At 52.8% G+C, this 15,780-nt stretch overlaps 1 protein-coding gene and 1 pseudogene across 1 annotated transcript; both read right to left on the bottom strand.

Moving 5' to 3' along the window:
- Nucleotides 1–3,413: 3,413 nt before the first annotated feature.
- Nucleotides 3,414–9,944, bottom strand: LOC129062064 (steroid receptor-associated and regulated protein-like; annotated as a pseudogene).
- An 818-nt stretch (nucleotides 9,945–10,762) lies between these two features.
- On the bottom strand, nucleotides 10,763–13,352 carry KISS1 (KiSS-1 metastasis suppressor). The gene is made up of 2 exons (XM_054562837.1): nucleotides 13,250–13,352; nucleotides 10,763–11,100 (listed from the first exon to the last, which is right to left on the bottom strand). The coding sequence occupies exons 1-2, from the start codon at nucleotides 13,350–13,352 to the stop codon at nucleotides 10,763–10,765; spliced, it is 441 nt and encodes a 146-aa protein (XP_054418812.1).
- Between the last annotated feature and the right edge of the window lie 2,428 nt (nucleotides 13,353–15,780).

The raw sequence follows: 15,780 nt of genomic DNA, 5'->3' as shown, positions 1-15,780 counted from the left end.
ACTAAGGATTTTTGGGAGGAATTGAGATGGTGGGAGATCATGACTTTATACAAAGCCAGTTTGCTCTGTTCTCTGCCTCTCCTGCCATTGCCATAGTGCTTGGCTGCTTGGGGACAGACACCGGGAAATTATGTGGCTGGTGTCCTACAGGGCCGACTGATGTGGTGATCAAAGATGAGGGACAAAGGGACCTAGGGTTCTAGCAAAAATGTTACTGAACGATAGACTGTGGACTGGAAGGTGGGCGTGGGGCGAAGTGAGGTCAGGACAGGATGGATGAGCTGGAAGGAAGTGGAGGACCCGGAAGGGCGAGAAGGAAGAGCCCTGGAGGGGGGACTCACGGCAGCACAAAGCTGGAAGGCAGGGGGCGGGTCAAGCCCCAGGGGTTTGAGGTGGTCTCTTTGGAGGAGCAGTTACAATGACAAACCCAGGGCAGGATGTGGGGGCGGATGGCTGACGTGGAGTGGGGTGAGGCCCCGGGAAGGAGGACACTCAGGGAACCGAGGAGCTAGGGTGCTGGCTGTCACCGTCTGCGTGGGTGATGACGTCACCTGGGAGACCACAGGGGCACCAGGTGGAGGAAGGCCATAAGCTAGAAGCCATGGTCTTTGAGGAGTGAACGGGTGAGACCTGCAAGTCCAGTAATAACAGTGGCAAGTGAGGGAGGGGAAAGGGTCCAAGGCAAAAATCAAGGGCCCAGAAGGAAGAAAGTCTTTTCCCAATGTCCACATCAGCCCTGGAAACTGAGTGGACCAGTATCCTTGGAACATGGGAGGAAATCAAGACCTAGGGGGATAAGCAATGTGTCCTAATTCACAGCCGGTAAGTGGCAGACTGGACACTTGCATCTCCCATGTCATATCCTGTGTTACATGTGGGTCAGCTGCCGAGGTGGTGGGTGCCCTGACCCAGAACCTCGCCTGTTTCCCCCTTGAGGCCCTCTGCTTACAGAGAGTCTGTCAGGAGTCTCAGGGGAGTGGCTCAAGAGTGATGTCTCACTCCTCACCAACAGGCCCTCACAAGATTCTGACCTGTCATGGCCAGTGAGTGATGGACCTCCCATCCTTCCTCTCCCTTGGCTCCCCTCTAACCCTGGAGCAGAAGGAGCGAGGAGCAGGGAGGAGAGCAGGCGGGGAGGTGGGGCCAGCCTGGAAGCTGCATCAGAATGCTAGTAACGCCAGCCAGCGGTTTACTGAGCACCTACAATGTGCGGGGAAGCGCAGCAGCGCTACCAGGTGGCCACTGTCTTCCCTGCTGTTCAGACAGGAAGCTGAGGCTTCTGAGAGCTGAGGGAAGGGCAAGCTGAGCGCTCCATCTGGAGACTCCTAGTCCTGCTCTGGGGCAGTGGGTGTCAGATGCGACCAGCAGAGCCAGTGGGATTCAGGAGAGTGGTGCTGAGCAGTGGCTGAGCTGCAGGAAGTGCCGCTGACCCCACAGAGCTCTCAGTGGGGAGAGGAAAGTTTGTAAGTCCTACACCCAGTTGTAGTTTAGACACCCAGCACAATGCACAGGACCCACACATATACTTGAGGTCAATAGTCAGCTCTCTTCTATGGCAAAGGCAGGGCCGGAGCGTCCTGCCAGCTGGACTGGGCCCCCCCTCCCGTGGACCCAGGCTCCCTCCCCTCCCCACAACCCTGTCTCCTGCCAGTGAGTGCAGCACACCTGGCCCTGAGAGCAGGAGAGGGGCAAGTGTGAATGGGTGTGAATCCCTGCACCAGGACAGAGAGAGAACACCATGAGGCCAGTCAAATAGTACACCAGCATTGCAGGGGACCAGAGAGAGACAAGGGGATCATCCCCTGAGAGGGTAACAGGTCCAGAAATAGCAATCTTGTGTTTTTCCTGAAATTCCAGCTCAGAACCTGGGCAAGAGGCAGCCATTCCTTGCTGTTTTCATGGACTTCTCTTAGTTCACCTTCTCCATTTGGCCACACAGGATCGGTCATAACGCCCCTGAAGGATTTTCCAAGGGAAGCAGAGCCAGGTGGGCCTATTAGTGCAGCCCGAGGCTGTGAGGGGCAGCCAGGAGAGTCTCGTTTTTGTTCTGTTTTAAGGAAGAAATACCCAGCAGTCCGCAATGCCGGGAGAGTGGATGCCCCATGAGGTGGTAAGCTCCGTCCTGGGACAGAGCTCTGGGATTTCAGGATCCTGTGTGTCCTGACCTGCTCCTCCGCCATTTCCGGTGTCAGGGTGGGGAGAGTCTGGCAGAGGAGGTGAACCAACCGTGAGAGTCTCTCCTCTCGAACGTAGGCCTTCCAGGGCCCTGGGCTGTGGGATGGGAGGGAGAGTGGGTAGGGACCCTTATCAGGTCATCTCCCAAGCCCCCTCAGCCCTGGGGTCTAGGTTTTCTCACAGCAGCTCCGCAGAATCCCACGTCTGCGCCCCTGGCTGCGTCACCGCGAGGTCAGAGGGAGCAGAGCGAGCAGACGGAGGGAAGGGTCGCGTGGTGCCTGCCCTTTCCCAGTGGAGCCGGCCTGCGACGTCAGGAGATACATAAATCCAGCGGGAGCCTGGTCCTTGCGTCTCTCTTCAGATCTCATGGCTGGGCGTGTAGAGTGGGGGCAGGGACCTGGGGGTGGGGGTTGTCTCTAGACAGGTGGTGCTCCGGGTTTCTCTAAAAATGGCCCCAAATCCCATTTTGCTCTATGGCGACCCTGAGGAGATTCAGCACTCAAACCAAGTCTGCGAGTAGCCAGCAGAGGACAGGGTGCGGGGAGAGAACGCTGGTAGCAGGGAAAAGCCTGATTTATGCTGCTTTGAAACAGGCGTGGATTTATGCCTGGCCATCATTCGTTTGGGGGAGAACAGTTACCATGGTCACTGCCCCAGGGAGGGAGGTAAAGAGAGAGGAATTGGACTTACAGGGGCTTCGAGTTGGGGAGCGAAACATCTCTGGCCCAGTCCTACTTCTGTTCATAAAAAGCATATGGGGAAGCAGGGGAGAAGATAAAAAATGGATGAGCCTTTGTTCCACCTGTGCTCCCCCGCCCCCGCAGCGTGCTCAGGGCTCCAGCTGGCTCCTCAGAGGAATTTTTCAATCAGATGGGGCACTGAGCTCAGCAGAGATAACCAGATGGGGCCTTGAGAGGAAAAGACAGACCCAGAATGGAGTTTAATAAGCAGCCAGGGATGCCTTGCGTGGGTGGACCCTCCGGAAGGAGTATTACACAGAGAACTCGGGGGAGGCACGGGGGCTGGGACCGGGAGAACCTTGGAGCTGGGAATGGGGGAGAGAACCAAGTGTCCTTTTCTGGGGACCTTGGAGGAACAGGAATTCAGCCACAGGGTTGGGGCGATCCCAACCTGAGGCCTGCTCAAGGGGCAATTGGAGGCAGGCCCCACAGGGCTTAGAGCTGCGGACGCCTGGAGAGGACAGCGCTGGCCGCGGGGCTGAGGGCTGGGTGGGGAGCCTAGGCCACGGTCCTGAAACGAGAGGCACCCAGCGTAGTGCGGCCAGACACCATATTCTGAGGCCCGACAGCTGGACACATCACAGTCTGCTTTTCCCTAGTGGCACCGGAGGTCTGTTTCATTATAGAAAGCTTAAACTGGAAGGTCCCTTTTCCAGAGGAGGGCACGGCAGCTAGCAGCCCAGAGGAATGCGCGTGTGCGTGCGCACGCTTGCGCACGTGTGCTGGTGGTGGTGCCGGTGAGGGAGGGGGAAGTGAGGCGGGGCGGTGGTTCTGATGGGAGGGTGGTAGGGGTTTGTGTGCAAGACTGTCACCAGCAGAAGGCTAGCTGGGGTCGGGGAGGGCCGTTAGGGTAAGTGATCGTATCCCAAAAATGTATTTCCCAGGAAATGGACCCTTTCTCTCTCCTTCTCCCCTTTCCTATTATTTTTTATCAGAAGAACAAATGCTCTAGTTTTAAAAATCAATAGAACTAAAAGGCTTATAATGAAAACTAGCAGATACCAGTCCTGCCCCCGCCACCCCCCACCTCCGCTCCCGTCCTGTTCCACCGACGGAGGCTAGGCCTTTCAACTCTTACTATTTTGCTCTTGTCGGTGGTCCATGTTTCTAAACGTTATGCTTGTACTGCCATTTCTTAATTTTTCTATTTTATACCTTCTTTATTGATCTTTTTATGGCAGATGAGAATTTCTTTCTTTTATACCATGACAGCTTCAATTTTGGCAAAATCTAAAGTCAGTATTTATATTGTTACAATTATCATTCACTGCGTATTATGATTACATTTTCTTTCTTGTGTAACTTGGCTTTCCATCAAGGTCATCACTGTCCCCCACCCCTTTTTTCAACTCCTCTTTTTTTCCTTTTTAAATTTTATATTTTTCCATCACCACTTATCCCCCCATATCCTCTTCCATCTCCTCGCAATCACTACACTGTTGCTCACATTCCACTTCTTGTTTTTCTGTGATCCTGTGAATTGGGCCCCAATGCTCCAGCCCCCCCCCCCGCCCCCCGCCATTTACTGTGTCCGGCGGGATTTCCTCCTGGGAGCGCTGTGCTTCTAGGTGTGCTGCACACTGCGTCCCTTCTGCCTCCTCGGTGGCTCCGTGTCCAAGCTCTGGGGATTGCCTTTCTCAGTTGACACCTTTGTTAAGCACATGCTCCCAAAACTTGCTGAGAAAGGGTGCGTGAGAAGGATGCATTCCCCATCCTGGCGTGTCTAAAAATGTGTCCATTCAACCCTTACTCTAATAGTTTAGTTGTGAATAGAATTTAGTTGTGAAATGTATTTTCCCCCTGAGATTAGAGTATGTTTTTCCAGCATCTTCTGATTTTTAACAAGCCTGGATTCTCACTCTTCTGTGGTTTCATCTCTAGGGGCCCCTGCTGCCGTCGCCTTACCCCCGGCACGGACTTTCCTCACTGGTCATCTGGGCTCGCGCAGCCACCCGCGTCCCGGAAATGCACGTGTTTCCGTTCTGGAAAAGCACTCTGCATCAACTCTTTGTCCTTTTCTTCATTTCCATATTCTCCTTTTTCTGGAGCTCATGTGAGCAGGGTGTGGCAGCTTCTGTTTATTCTCCAGGTTTCAGGGGATAAAATAAATCCCCTGATTGCTTTTTGTTCTGCCTTCTAGGAGACTTCCTTAACTTTATGTTCCAACTCTTTTTGTTTCTTTAAAAATTTTCTTCTAAATTTTTAACATCTAAGAGCCCTTTCTTATTCTTTGGTTATTCCTATGTATTTATTGCATCTACTACTTGTTTTATGACCCCCTGAAGATATTAATTACAGGCTAATTTTTGTAAGTGTTTCTGTGTTTGTTCACTTTGATCTCCTCTTCCACACTGGAGGCTTTCTTAGAAGTTCTAGGCTCCCTGGCCTCCCACTCATGGTTAAGAGACAGATGGAGGGACCTAGAAACTCAGCAAGCGCAGGGCTCCTAGACGGGGCTCTGAGCTGCCTTTCCCTGGGGTAGCACCATAGACTTAATGTCTGTGCCCCCCAACCCCAGTGAGATGGTATTTAGAGCTGGGGCCTTTGGGAAGTGATTAGGGTGCGAAGGTAGAGGCTTCAGGAGTGGGATAAGTGCCCTTATAAAAGAGACCCTGGGGAACTCCCTACCCCTTCTGCCATGTGAGATCACAGCGTGAAGACAGCCAACTGTGAATCAGGAAGTGGGTCTTCACCAGGCAGTGAATCTGGGGCCCCTTGATCTTGGACTTCTCCCCTCCAGCACTGTGAGAAACAAATTTCTGTTGTTTTCAAGCCATGTAGCCTGTGGCATTTTGCTCTAGAAGCCTGGCTGGACTCAGTCACCCTCCAATGTCAATGTTTAAAGGTTGTTTCTTTGGGACTTTCTCTCCCTCCTGCCTGGGGAGGTGTTCCCTTGCTGCTTTAATTCAGGGAACAGAGATTGGAACAGAGCTGGGGGTTTACCCAGACAGGCTTTCACATAATCCATCTCTTTTTCAGCCACTCTCTTCATCTCCATCCTTGCTCCCTTGTGTTGCCATGACTGGAGGTTGCCACTGCATCCTCTAGAGAGAAAGCCTCTAGCTTCTTCCCAGTGGGCTGTGGGGAGGCCTGGCTGTGTTGGCTGGGGAGAGTGGATGTGCGGAGCCTCACTTCCCCATACACACATTTCCAGCCAGTCCCCGGTTTGCAACGCAGGATTCGTCCCAGACACCTCCAAGTACTGAAGCTCAGCCTGGGGTAAACCAGTCGTGCCCCCTCAGGAACCCGCTTTGTGGCTCTGATGGCGGGGCTTCCCTCATTCTGCCAAGCCCCCCACCCCGGGTCTAACCCCGTCTTCAGGATCTGGTTGTCATCTCTCATCTGCTGTGTCTCTCCTTCCCTGCCTTTGTCCTTGAGAGTTTATACCCGTCTTGTTCCTTTGCTGTCTTTTAAGGAGCATAGGGAGTGAGGACATATAAAATGTGTCAAAAGTGTTTTTTTAAATAACATTTTGTGAAGGTCACTTGTTGAAGGGACAGTTGTTAAGACTGTTTGGGAGGGCTTTAGAAGAAACGTAGGCGAGCGAAACCTGAGGAGATGAGGAAAGTGGGGGCTGTTATGTCCCCGCTCTTTCAACAATCAAAACCACCTCCTGCCCCGGGCTCTCTGCTCAGAGCCTAGCGTGGGAACGAGCTGGGCTCTGATGCCTTTAAAACAGAAGAAGGCACTGAAGGGGGGAAGGGCATGCTGGTGCGCTTGGTGGACTTGACTGCCGACCCCTCCCTGTGATCAAGCCTGGACTAGGGAAGGCTGCTTCCAGAGAGAGGAGGAGACAGACAAGAGTCAAAATTCAGGTGCCTGGCCCCTGGCAGGAGGTTTGAGGGGAGGAGGTCTGCTCTGGGGATTGGTGGCTTCACCGGTATTGTTAATAAGAAGTCAGGAGAGGGAAGCGATGGAGTTATACTCACTGCCAGACCTGCTTCCCAAGACAAAAAGGAAGAGGGTTAGCGTGCCCCACAGTGGGCTTGAGAAAAAGGAGAGGCTGTAGTGTACAGGAATATTGTGGTATGTGGAGTTCGAAAGAGTCTGACTCTTGGTGCTATAGCTGTCCGGCTACGTGACCTTGGGCACACCACCCAGTCTCTTTGAGCCTCAGTTTTCCCTTCTACACAATGGGGATAACATTGCTCACCTCATGCAGCTGTTGTAAGGATGAAACGGAATAACCCTGTGCTGGGCACACCATACGGACTCAAACATTGCTTATTATTTTACTGAGAGTGATCCTAGAAGCAGAAATTCCCCTGCATACCTCCCAGCCACACCCACCGTGTTCCTTTGCATAGGGGCATGAGACGAGCTCCCTACTATTATAACAGAGTTACCCTAAGCTGTGGAACCTGGAAAGAGACCCTCTTACCTCCCCTTCTCCCAACAAAGGGTGCCCATGCCTTCCAGGGTTCCCCACTCCCCCGCCTTGGGGACTGTCCAGAGACACCCCAAGAAGGGGAGGATCTGAGTGCCCCCATCTCCACGTTTTGTGGCTCTGGTGCCCTAGCTGTCTGAGCCCACCCAGAAAGTCTAAGGAGGGGATGGGAGTCCCTGGTGCCAGCAATGTTTATAGCCACTCACAGCCTCCAACCTGGGCTGCACCTCGTCTCCCATCCAAGGGGCAGGTTCAGAGCTAGGCTGGGAGCCTTGTGAACCCAAAGAGCGCTTCCCAAGACGTGGGCCAAGAACTGCACAGCCCAGCATCTCACAGGCAGCAGTCCCGGGACAAGGAGCCTGGGAGAGGCAGACCCAGCTCTCCCCCCGCTACCTGCTGAATCAGCTACAATGGACATCCTGGAGGGACTTGGGTTGCAGTGGGAGCTGGTGAGGCCCAAAATGTAGTTAGAAGGGCCCACCCCACACACAGGGTCACGCAGACACATGTCTGTGTACATGCACACAGTTTCTCATGTTTACCTCTCTCACATACCTGCAGTGTGCTTCTTATTAGCAGAGGACATGTTCCACTCCCCTGCCCCTGAAGCAATGTGTACACACACACATGCACACACACCCCCTTCTATCTCCTATCTTTCTAGACCTAGACTCTGAGGAAGGGTTAGAGGGGGTCACAGGGAATTTTGTAAAATGCGTCTGGCTAAGAGTAGATTTCACAGACCCGTCAGCTTCTTCCTACCACACAGTCTTCACCGAGGAAAGACTGGTGTAGGGAGCAGGAAAATAATTCACTTCACAAACCAGGCACTGGGTTTATGAGTCTTCTCCCTGATGCAGAGACACCCCAGGCTGTTTGAGGGGATGCAATGCCCTTCCAAATAAAAACAGCACCCCTGTCATGCCATGCTATGACATGAGCTCACTGCAGTATCAATAATTTGAGTGGCCCTGGGAGCAGTTTCAGGGTAGAGATGGGCTAGGACAGGTTTTCATGTTTCCGTGGCAGCCTATCTCATCGCCATAGCAACAAGGTTCTAACTCCATTCTATGGAGCCCCGGTTTCCATAATTGGTGGAACACTGTGACGCTTCACAGGATGGTGAGTGATCCCCGTAATCCTTATGGGAAAGAATGTTTCCATCGTAGACCAAGCAGAGGTAGCTTGAGGTGGTCAAATACGGCTGAGTTTTTTTGTGGGCAGAAGGAAGGGTTTCTGGAGTTTCCCTACTGACAAACTCTACCCTTTTCTACAGAAATTCCAACTCCCCAGATATTGGGGGCCCCTCTAAAAGTCCCCACAAGGCAGGTGCGCCTTTCCTGTCCACCACAGCTGAGATGAAAACCCTGCCATTTCAGAGAGACATGACAGTGCGGGGGCGGGGGGAGCCCAGCTCTGGAGCCGGAACCCTGATTAGGCTTGCCTCTCATTGGCTGTGTGCCTTGTGTGAGTTATCTTTCGGAACCTTAGGGTTTTCACCTGTGAAAATGGGGCTACCATGCCAAGCCCCCTGGATGGTTACAAGGATGCAGAGGAGTGAGCGGTTTGTGTAAAGTACTTGACCTACCCAGGGCCTCTGTGGGGAGACGGGGATGGATCACCCAGGTCACCGTGAACACCCCTTGCACATGGAGTGGGACTTCAGTGTCTTGGGGCTAAACACCAGCACAGGGCTAACTGTGGGGCTGCAGTGATATTTAAGCCTCCGTGGACAGGACAGTTGTTGGCATCGTCTTCCAGATGAAGCTGTCCAACTGGCTGAAAACTTCCTCAGAGAAGGGGAGGCTGCTTAAGCCATGTGCCTCTTGCTGGCCTGGATCAGGGCCACTCAAAGTGTGGGCTGCGGCTCAGGTCCCTCTGAAAGATGTTTGTTACCCATTCATAGTGGGTGAATCTAAGAATTGAAGAGGACAGCATTCAGAAATTTTTATAGAAATCTGATTTTTTTTTTTTTTTGGTTACTGTTCAAAATCATGTTTGTTTGATTGTTTAACCCTTCTTCCTCCCCTCTCATCCCCATCCCTCCCCCTCCTCCAAGAATATAAGCTTCCTGGCATTTTGCAGGTCCTGACAAAGAGGTAGCAGGCCGAACTGCTGTCCCTGGACACTTGAGCCTGGCCTGCCAGCCCCTCCTCCCGTGGTCAGACTCTTCCAGTTGATGTGCCTGCCCACAGACATGGGAGGAGAAGGCCTTGGGAGAGCCCATGACTGTTCCCCAAACCGAAGACCTCACAGGCACTGTTTTTCAGGGCTCCTTCGGCTTCAGGAGCATCCTGGGGGCAGAGTGGGCTGACTGGGGAGGAAGCTGGGCAAGGCGCCCCCCACCCAGACAGAGGGCCTCCTGGGTCAGATGGGGCTGGCTGTCCCCACAAAACAAGGTGGAGGTCTTCATTGAAGGGGTGATGGGTCCCAGGTGGGAGCTGGGGGCCTGGGGCAGCACAGGGGTGCTGCCAGAGAGAGCCTTTGCCACAAGCACGGTTGATAATGAAAGTGAGATGAGCTGTGAGGACGGCCTTTTGACGGTGGGCCAGCTTCCTGCCTGAACTGCTGTCCAGGTCCGTCTTAAGGCCCATGATTTGGGGGCTGGCTCTCTGGTCCCTGGGGTCTTCTGAAGAGGCCATTGCTGCGGCCACCGCACCTGGTCTAGCCTGGTCGACCGTCGGTAGGAAGAGTAGTTTTTGGCAGCTCCTGCCAAACTGCCAGCCTGAGTTTTAGGAGGAAGTTCCCCATCCAAGGATGGATCTTTGATATTTACATGATCTGATCCCCTGAATGACATCCCCTGGGAGCTGCAGGAACTGGCCTGGGGGCAATTACAGGATTACTTTTGTCAACAAGATTGTTGTTGGGTCTTTGGGAGAGAGGTCTTCTACCGCACAGACACCATTTCTTCCAACTTCAGCTGCCTCCTGACTTGGGACAGGCCTTGGAACCTTCTCACCCAGGCCTCTGTTTCCCAAACCTCAGTTATTATCTGGCTGCGTCACGAGCTTTGTTGTGTTACGTTTTTTCCTACCTAAGAATTTATGGAATGCTATTTACATAACGTGTCCCTTCTCCAGGGAACCTAAACAACAAACAGTTATTTCTCATAGTTCTAGATTTGGGGAAGTCCAAGATCAAGACATCTGGGCTAGAAATTTGATATTGCTGAAACACCCAAGCAGCATCTAATTTGGGTTTCTCTTTAGTTATTTTTAAATTTTTCACTTTTTTTAGTGAGAGAGGGAGAAATATTGATCTGCTCTGGGAAAAAACAACCTGGTCCTTCACCACCTCTAGTTTGAAAACCACTGCCCTTGATAATATTAAAACCATCTTAGAACCAACTAAAGAGCCATTTGAGGAGAGAAGGGGAACAGCCTCATCAGCACTGCTTGCAAAAGTTAGTCACAAATCACACAGGGGTGGGCAAGCTGGCAGTATTTCCTTTATTGATTCAGGACAGAAACTTCAGGTCCCCTTCCATTGCCTGGCCTGCCCTCCCGCCCTGCGTTCCCAGAGCCCCGGTCAGTCTGGGTCTGGAAGTTCCTTGTCCCTGGCCAATGTCCCAGGGCGCCGCCCTCCGCCTTCCATAGCGCAGGCCGAAGGAGTTCCAGTTGTAGGCAGACAGGTCCTTCTCCCGCTGCACCAGCGCCGCGCCCCGCGGCGCGGGGATCAGGCGGCTGCGAGGCACGCACGGAGCTGGCCTCTGGAACCTCACCGCGCTCTCCCGGGGCGCGCAGCGCAGGCTCTGCTCCCAGGCGGCCGGGAGCGCCAGCGGGCGGAGCAGCTGGCCTAGGACAGAGCCATAGGGAGAGATTACCTGAGAAGCGGCCAGGACAGCCTTCTTGAACACCTGCTCAAAGCCCCGTCCTGTGCTTCCCGTTTGTTCCTTGGCCTCCTGGAGACTCAGAGCTGCGTACCAGTCCAGAGCACCAGCATCTGAGCTTGGTGGTTAGGCCATGTGATCCCCTCTTTGAACATAGCTGTGATTGCAAATGTTTTCCAGAATTATCTTCACAATCTTTTATACAAAATTACTTCCTGCCCTGACCAGTGTGGCTCAGTTGGTTGGGTGTCCACCCACAAAGAAAAAGGTCTCCAGTTCCGTTTCCCGTCAGGGCATGTGCCTGGGTTGCTGGTTCAGTGCCCCGTCAGGCGTGAGAGGCAACTGACTGGTGTTTCTCTCTCACTCCAATGTTTCTCTCCCTCTTCTTCCTCCCTCCCCCTCTTTCTAAAAATAAACAAATAAAATCTTTTTTAAAAAGAAGTTGCTTCCTTTTAGGTATCAAATAGAGTAGAGCCTGAAAGTAAGGAAAACTAAGATATTTGCTAGAGGTTGAGCTTAGCTCACTGCCTGGCCTCCTGCCAGGTCTCTGCATCAGGCTCCTCAGCTGGACTGTGAGCCGTGGGGCAGGTGGGGCCATGTTCATTCATCTCGTCATCTCTCAGTGCTTGAAACAGGGCCTCGATAAATGCTTGTTAACTACATAAAAGTTAATGAAAAGCTTGTAGTTACAGAAATCAAGAAAGTGAAGCTAAGATCATTGTGCCCCTAAAACCCCCAATAATTGTAGCCCCCTAAACAAGCTACATAAGGACTCAGTGGAAAACAAAATTACTGGGGTCGCCCTAACCAGTTCACCTCCCACATTTTGGGTATAATCTCTCCTCTTCATACTGAGGGCTAACAAGGCTAATTTGGAAGGCACTTCACATGCAAGGCGCATTAAGTTCTATAATTTGGCAGTAAGATAGAGTAACTAGCTCTGAGCGTACAATGACCGCAGCCAACTGTGGCAAGAGATTAGTGGAGGCGAGGCCTGGCGTGTGAGCGTGTGTGTTGCGGGGGCGCTTGGCTTTACGGGCCACCCCTCGGTGCCCTGGCATACCTCGGAGGAGAGGAGTGTGGGTATGGCCCGGAATTAGTGATAGTCTTCCAGGAGGTCCCTCCCACGTTGCCCAGGGCCTGGCTGAGATGGGAAGGGGTCATGGTCTCTTTCCCAGTTAGCCCCACTATCCCAACAGTAGAATCACTTCTGGGGCCACCTTTTGTGGCCTCACCTAAAGCCTTTTGCCAAAAACAGTCAATAAACGCAATGCCCCTGGGGCATTTTTGCCCCAGTGGTGAGGTTATTTTCACCCAGAAAGGACATCTGATCCCAGGAGAGAAAACACTCTTGGCAAAGGACGCTGGGGGCCGTGTTCTCTTTGTTCTGGAATATTTTATGGGCACAGTGATATCACATGTGCAGATATGCTCCACGCTCCAAGTTCCATAGCTAGAGGAACTGCGGTCCAAGGAGGCTAAGTCACGCTTCTAGTTTGCCCAGAAAGCTGAACCAAACCATGTTAAACCCACAACTCCTGACTGGGGGAATGGCACCGTTCTAGCTTGTGCCACTCAGAGACACCCTTTTGGGGAACCCCTGCGCTTGCTGGGCTTCTGTAGCATTTGACTGAGTGGGGAAATGTCTTTATTCTTTGGCCTCAGTTTCTCCAGCTCATCAGTACCATTGCAAACTCATAAGGTTGACAGGATCTGCCCTTTTGTTTAGGTTCTCCTCCCCGCCCCAAACTCCCCATAATGGGGCTGAGAACACCGATGAAAGAAACTTGCATAGTAAATTCTTTCTCAACATATCTGCCCAGAGAGGTGATTGGCATGGAGTGGAGAGCACAGTATGGGAAAACCCGGAAGGAGCACGGTGGTCAACAGGCACCGGAACCTAAGTGAGCCTCCTGGGCCCACGGCAGGTAAGCCAAGCCTACCGGAAAGGTTAATGGGGCCGTCAAATGAGTTGCATGTACCGGTTTTGGGTTTCCATTAAGTACAATGTTTAACTCATATCAACAGACTAGCCATAATCTGAAAAATGTGGTAAATTTCATTTTGAAAAAACTCACTTGCTCCTTTCTGCCCTTTCTCCCAGACAACACATACCTGTGGATCTAGGGTTCTCCACGGGCGCCACCTTTTCTAATGTTTCCCTGAAGGAGATGGCACAGAGGAAAAGCATCAGCTGCCAAGAAACCAGTAGGTTCATCCTGGTAAGAAGGCGCAGTACCTAGAAGTGCCCTGAGGCCGAGATGGAGAGAGGGAAGAGGTACTAGGTCAGGCACAGGCCTGGGCTGGGGGCTGGGGCACAGCCCCGAGTGAAGGGAGGAGATCGCCCCAGCCCTTGGAGGCCCCAGTGGAGGGGTGAGTCTGAACAGACATATCGTGGAATTAGGACTGAGACCACTTGCACCGTGTAGTCAAAGCTGAGCTCATGCTAGGGGAGGATCATCAGGGAGGGCTTCCTGGCGGCCAGTCAGGGTAGGGAGGGAGGGAGGATCCCCTGCTGGTGGGAGGGCAGGTTGGAAAGCAGCCGGAATGCTGAATCTCAGCGTTGCTTGAGAGGAACGTTGAAGAAATGAGGGGTGAGATATGATGCGTAGGGGCGAGCAGGGAGGGGTCAAGTAAGGCACAGAGTTCCACTGTGCAGAGGACACTGAGGCCCAGACATTTTCTGTGGAGCCTGGGCTCTTCCTGCCTCCTGCTGGGCTCTGCGGAAACCCAGAACTTTCCCTGCCCGACCCTCCCCAGGGGGCTGTGCCTTCACTAGCCTGGCCGGTTTCCTTCCTGCTGCAATAGACAGACTTAATTCTTTCCTTTTTCAAGAAAAAAAGGAAGAGAAGCAATGATCTTGCTCTCTCTGTAGACTTTGACAGCCTGAAGACCATCATTAAATTGTCTAATTGCCTATAATTCAGGGAAAAGAAATCCTTTTCCTGATGCGGCAGGTCACTTGCCTTCGTATTCTGTTCGGCGTGGGCTCTGAGAGGGTTTGAGCTGAACTGACCTCATGTTTTTGGCTGTTGAGATGGGACCTGTGTACCCAGTACCCCAGCCCTCACTTCAACCCCGTTCCCTTTACCCCCCTTCTGCCCCGACCCATCTCTTCCACCTCTGAAGTCTAACTTCTCTTTGAAAAAGTCATCAGACACTTGGAGATTGTCCAACAAACATTATTAAAAACAAATGATGGGAGAGGCAGTAGAGCTGCAGGTGGGGTCCAAAGGGTATGGACTCCAGGTCTAAGGTGCGGAGCCCCTCTGGGGTGGGGTGAGGGGCCAGTGGGCGGTCAGGATTCACATGTGTGCCCATCAGCCCCATCCATCCCTCTGTTCTTGCTCCCACCCCCCATTCCCTCCTGCTCCCTCTAGGACCCAGGCAAGGAGTGGAGGGAAAGAATCCTGAAGTGGGATCAAAAGTACTCAGATCTGCTTCCAGCTACACCCACCCTCCCTGTGAGACAGGATCAAGTCATCCCCATCTCTGGGCCTTAGGCTCCACCTGTAAAATGAGACCATTGGGTCAGAATGGCCACCGACTGTCCCCACAGAGGGCCAGTTATCCTTGCAGACTTTGATTCTGTGACACCCTGAACCCCAGACCATGGCTTTCTGCACCTGCCTTAAGGTGGGGCAGGAAGTAGAGGCAGGATCAATTCATTAGAGAGAAGAGCATAAAATCATTGTGTGTGTGTGTGTGTGTGTGTGTGTGTGTGTGTGTGTGGCTTCAAACCATGGATGCACAGTTTAATTCAGAAACTATTCCTTGAGTACTGCCTGCTGTATTGGGTGCTAGGGTGCACAGGTGCTAAGACGCAGGGTTGCTGCCTACTGCTCAACCCTCATCTCAATTCTAGCAAGAAATTAACAAGAAATGGACAAGGAATTGAGTCCTAAGGAGACCATTTAAAAATAACACTGTAAATGGCTGGCCAAACGTATGTGAGTACAGGAGGGGTCTTTGGGAGCTTATGGGAGCCTGTCTGGAGGGTCCAGGTGGGTTTGTGACAGGGGGTGGCACCTGAGCCGAGCTTCTGAGCAAGAGTCAGGCAGATGGATGAAGGCTGGCGGGCCAGCCAGGGCTGGGTGTGGAGGGAACTGCAGGCCCTCTCGCCTGCCAGGAGCGTGGGCTTTGCCGGAGAGAGAGTGATGGGTCTCAGGAAGGGCCACGGAGGGGCTTCGCCCCAGAGGGTCTGAGACACAGAGGAATGTGTGTAGGCTTGCAATTCAGATGGAGCATTCCGGCTGCTCTGCAAGAGCAGAAAGGTGAGTGAGGAAGGGAAGAGTAGGCAGGCTGCGTGGTTAGAAGGCAGGGCGCCTTCTGTGCTCCTCTCACCTCACCCCCTCGCCTCCTCCCCACCACAGATAGCGCGTACCGTGGCGCCGTGTGAGAGGTCTGGTTTTCCCTGCCGCTGAGGTGTACCGCTCAGTCACACACATGGACACTCACACACACAAACGTATACCCGCATTCTGCCAACTCTTAACACGTATGGCAGAAATGAATTTGCTAGAAGACAATCACCAGCTTCCAAGGGGCCGCAGTAGCTGTCCTGCGGTAGGTGATTTTTGTGGCTCTCCTACCACAGGGGCTTTTGTGCCTAATAACAGGGAAATTGCAGGCACAGCTGAAAAGCT

Source organism: Pteronotus mesoamericanus, unplaced genomic scaffold (genome assembly GCF_021234165.1).
Source record: "Pteronotus mesoamericanus isolate MK-2021 breed Mesoamerican mustached bat unplaced genomic scaffold, CSHL_Meso_final scaffold_705, whole genome shotgun sequence".
Taxonomy (NCBI): Eukaryota; Metazoa; Chordata; class Mammalia; order Chiroptera; family Mormoopidae; genus Pteronotus; species Pteronotus mesoamericanus.
This window is presented reverse-complemented; position numbering and strand designations above follow the sequence as displayed.

Coding starts and splice junctions, on each gene's coding strand:
- KISS1 (XM_054562837.1), bottom strand. CDS start 13,352: ATGAACCTACTGGTTTCTTGGCAGCTGATGCTTTTCCTCTGTGCCATC. Junction 11,101..13,249: donor GGAGAACCCTAGATCCACAG/GTATGTGTTGTC, acceptor GCTCTGTCCTAG/GCCAGCTGCTCCGCCCGCTG.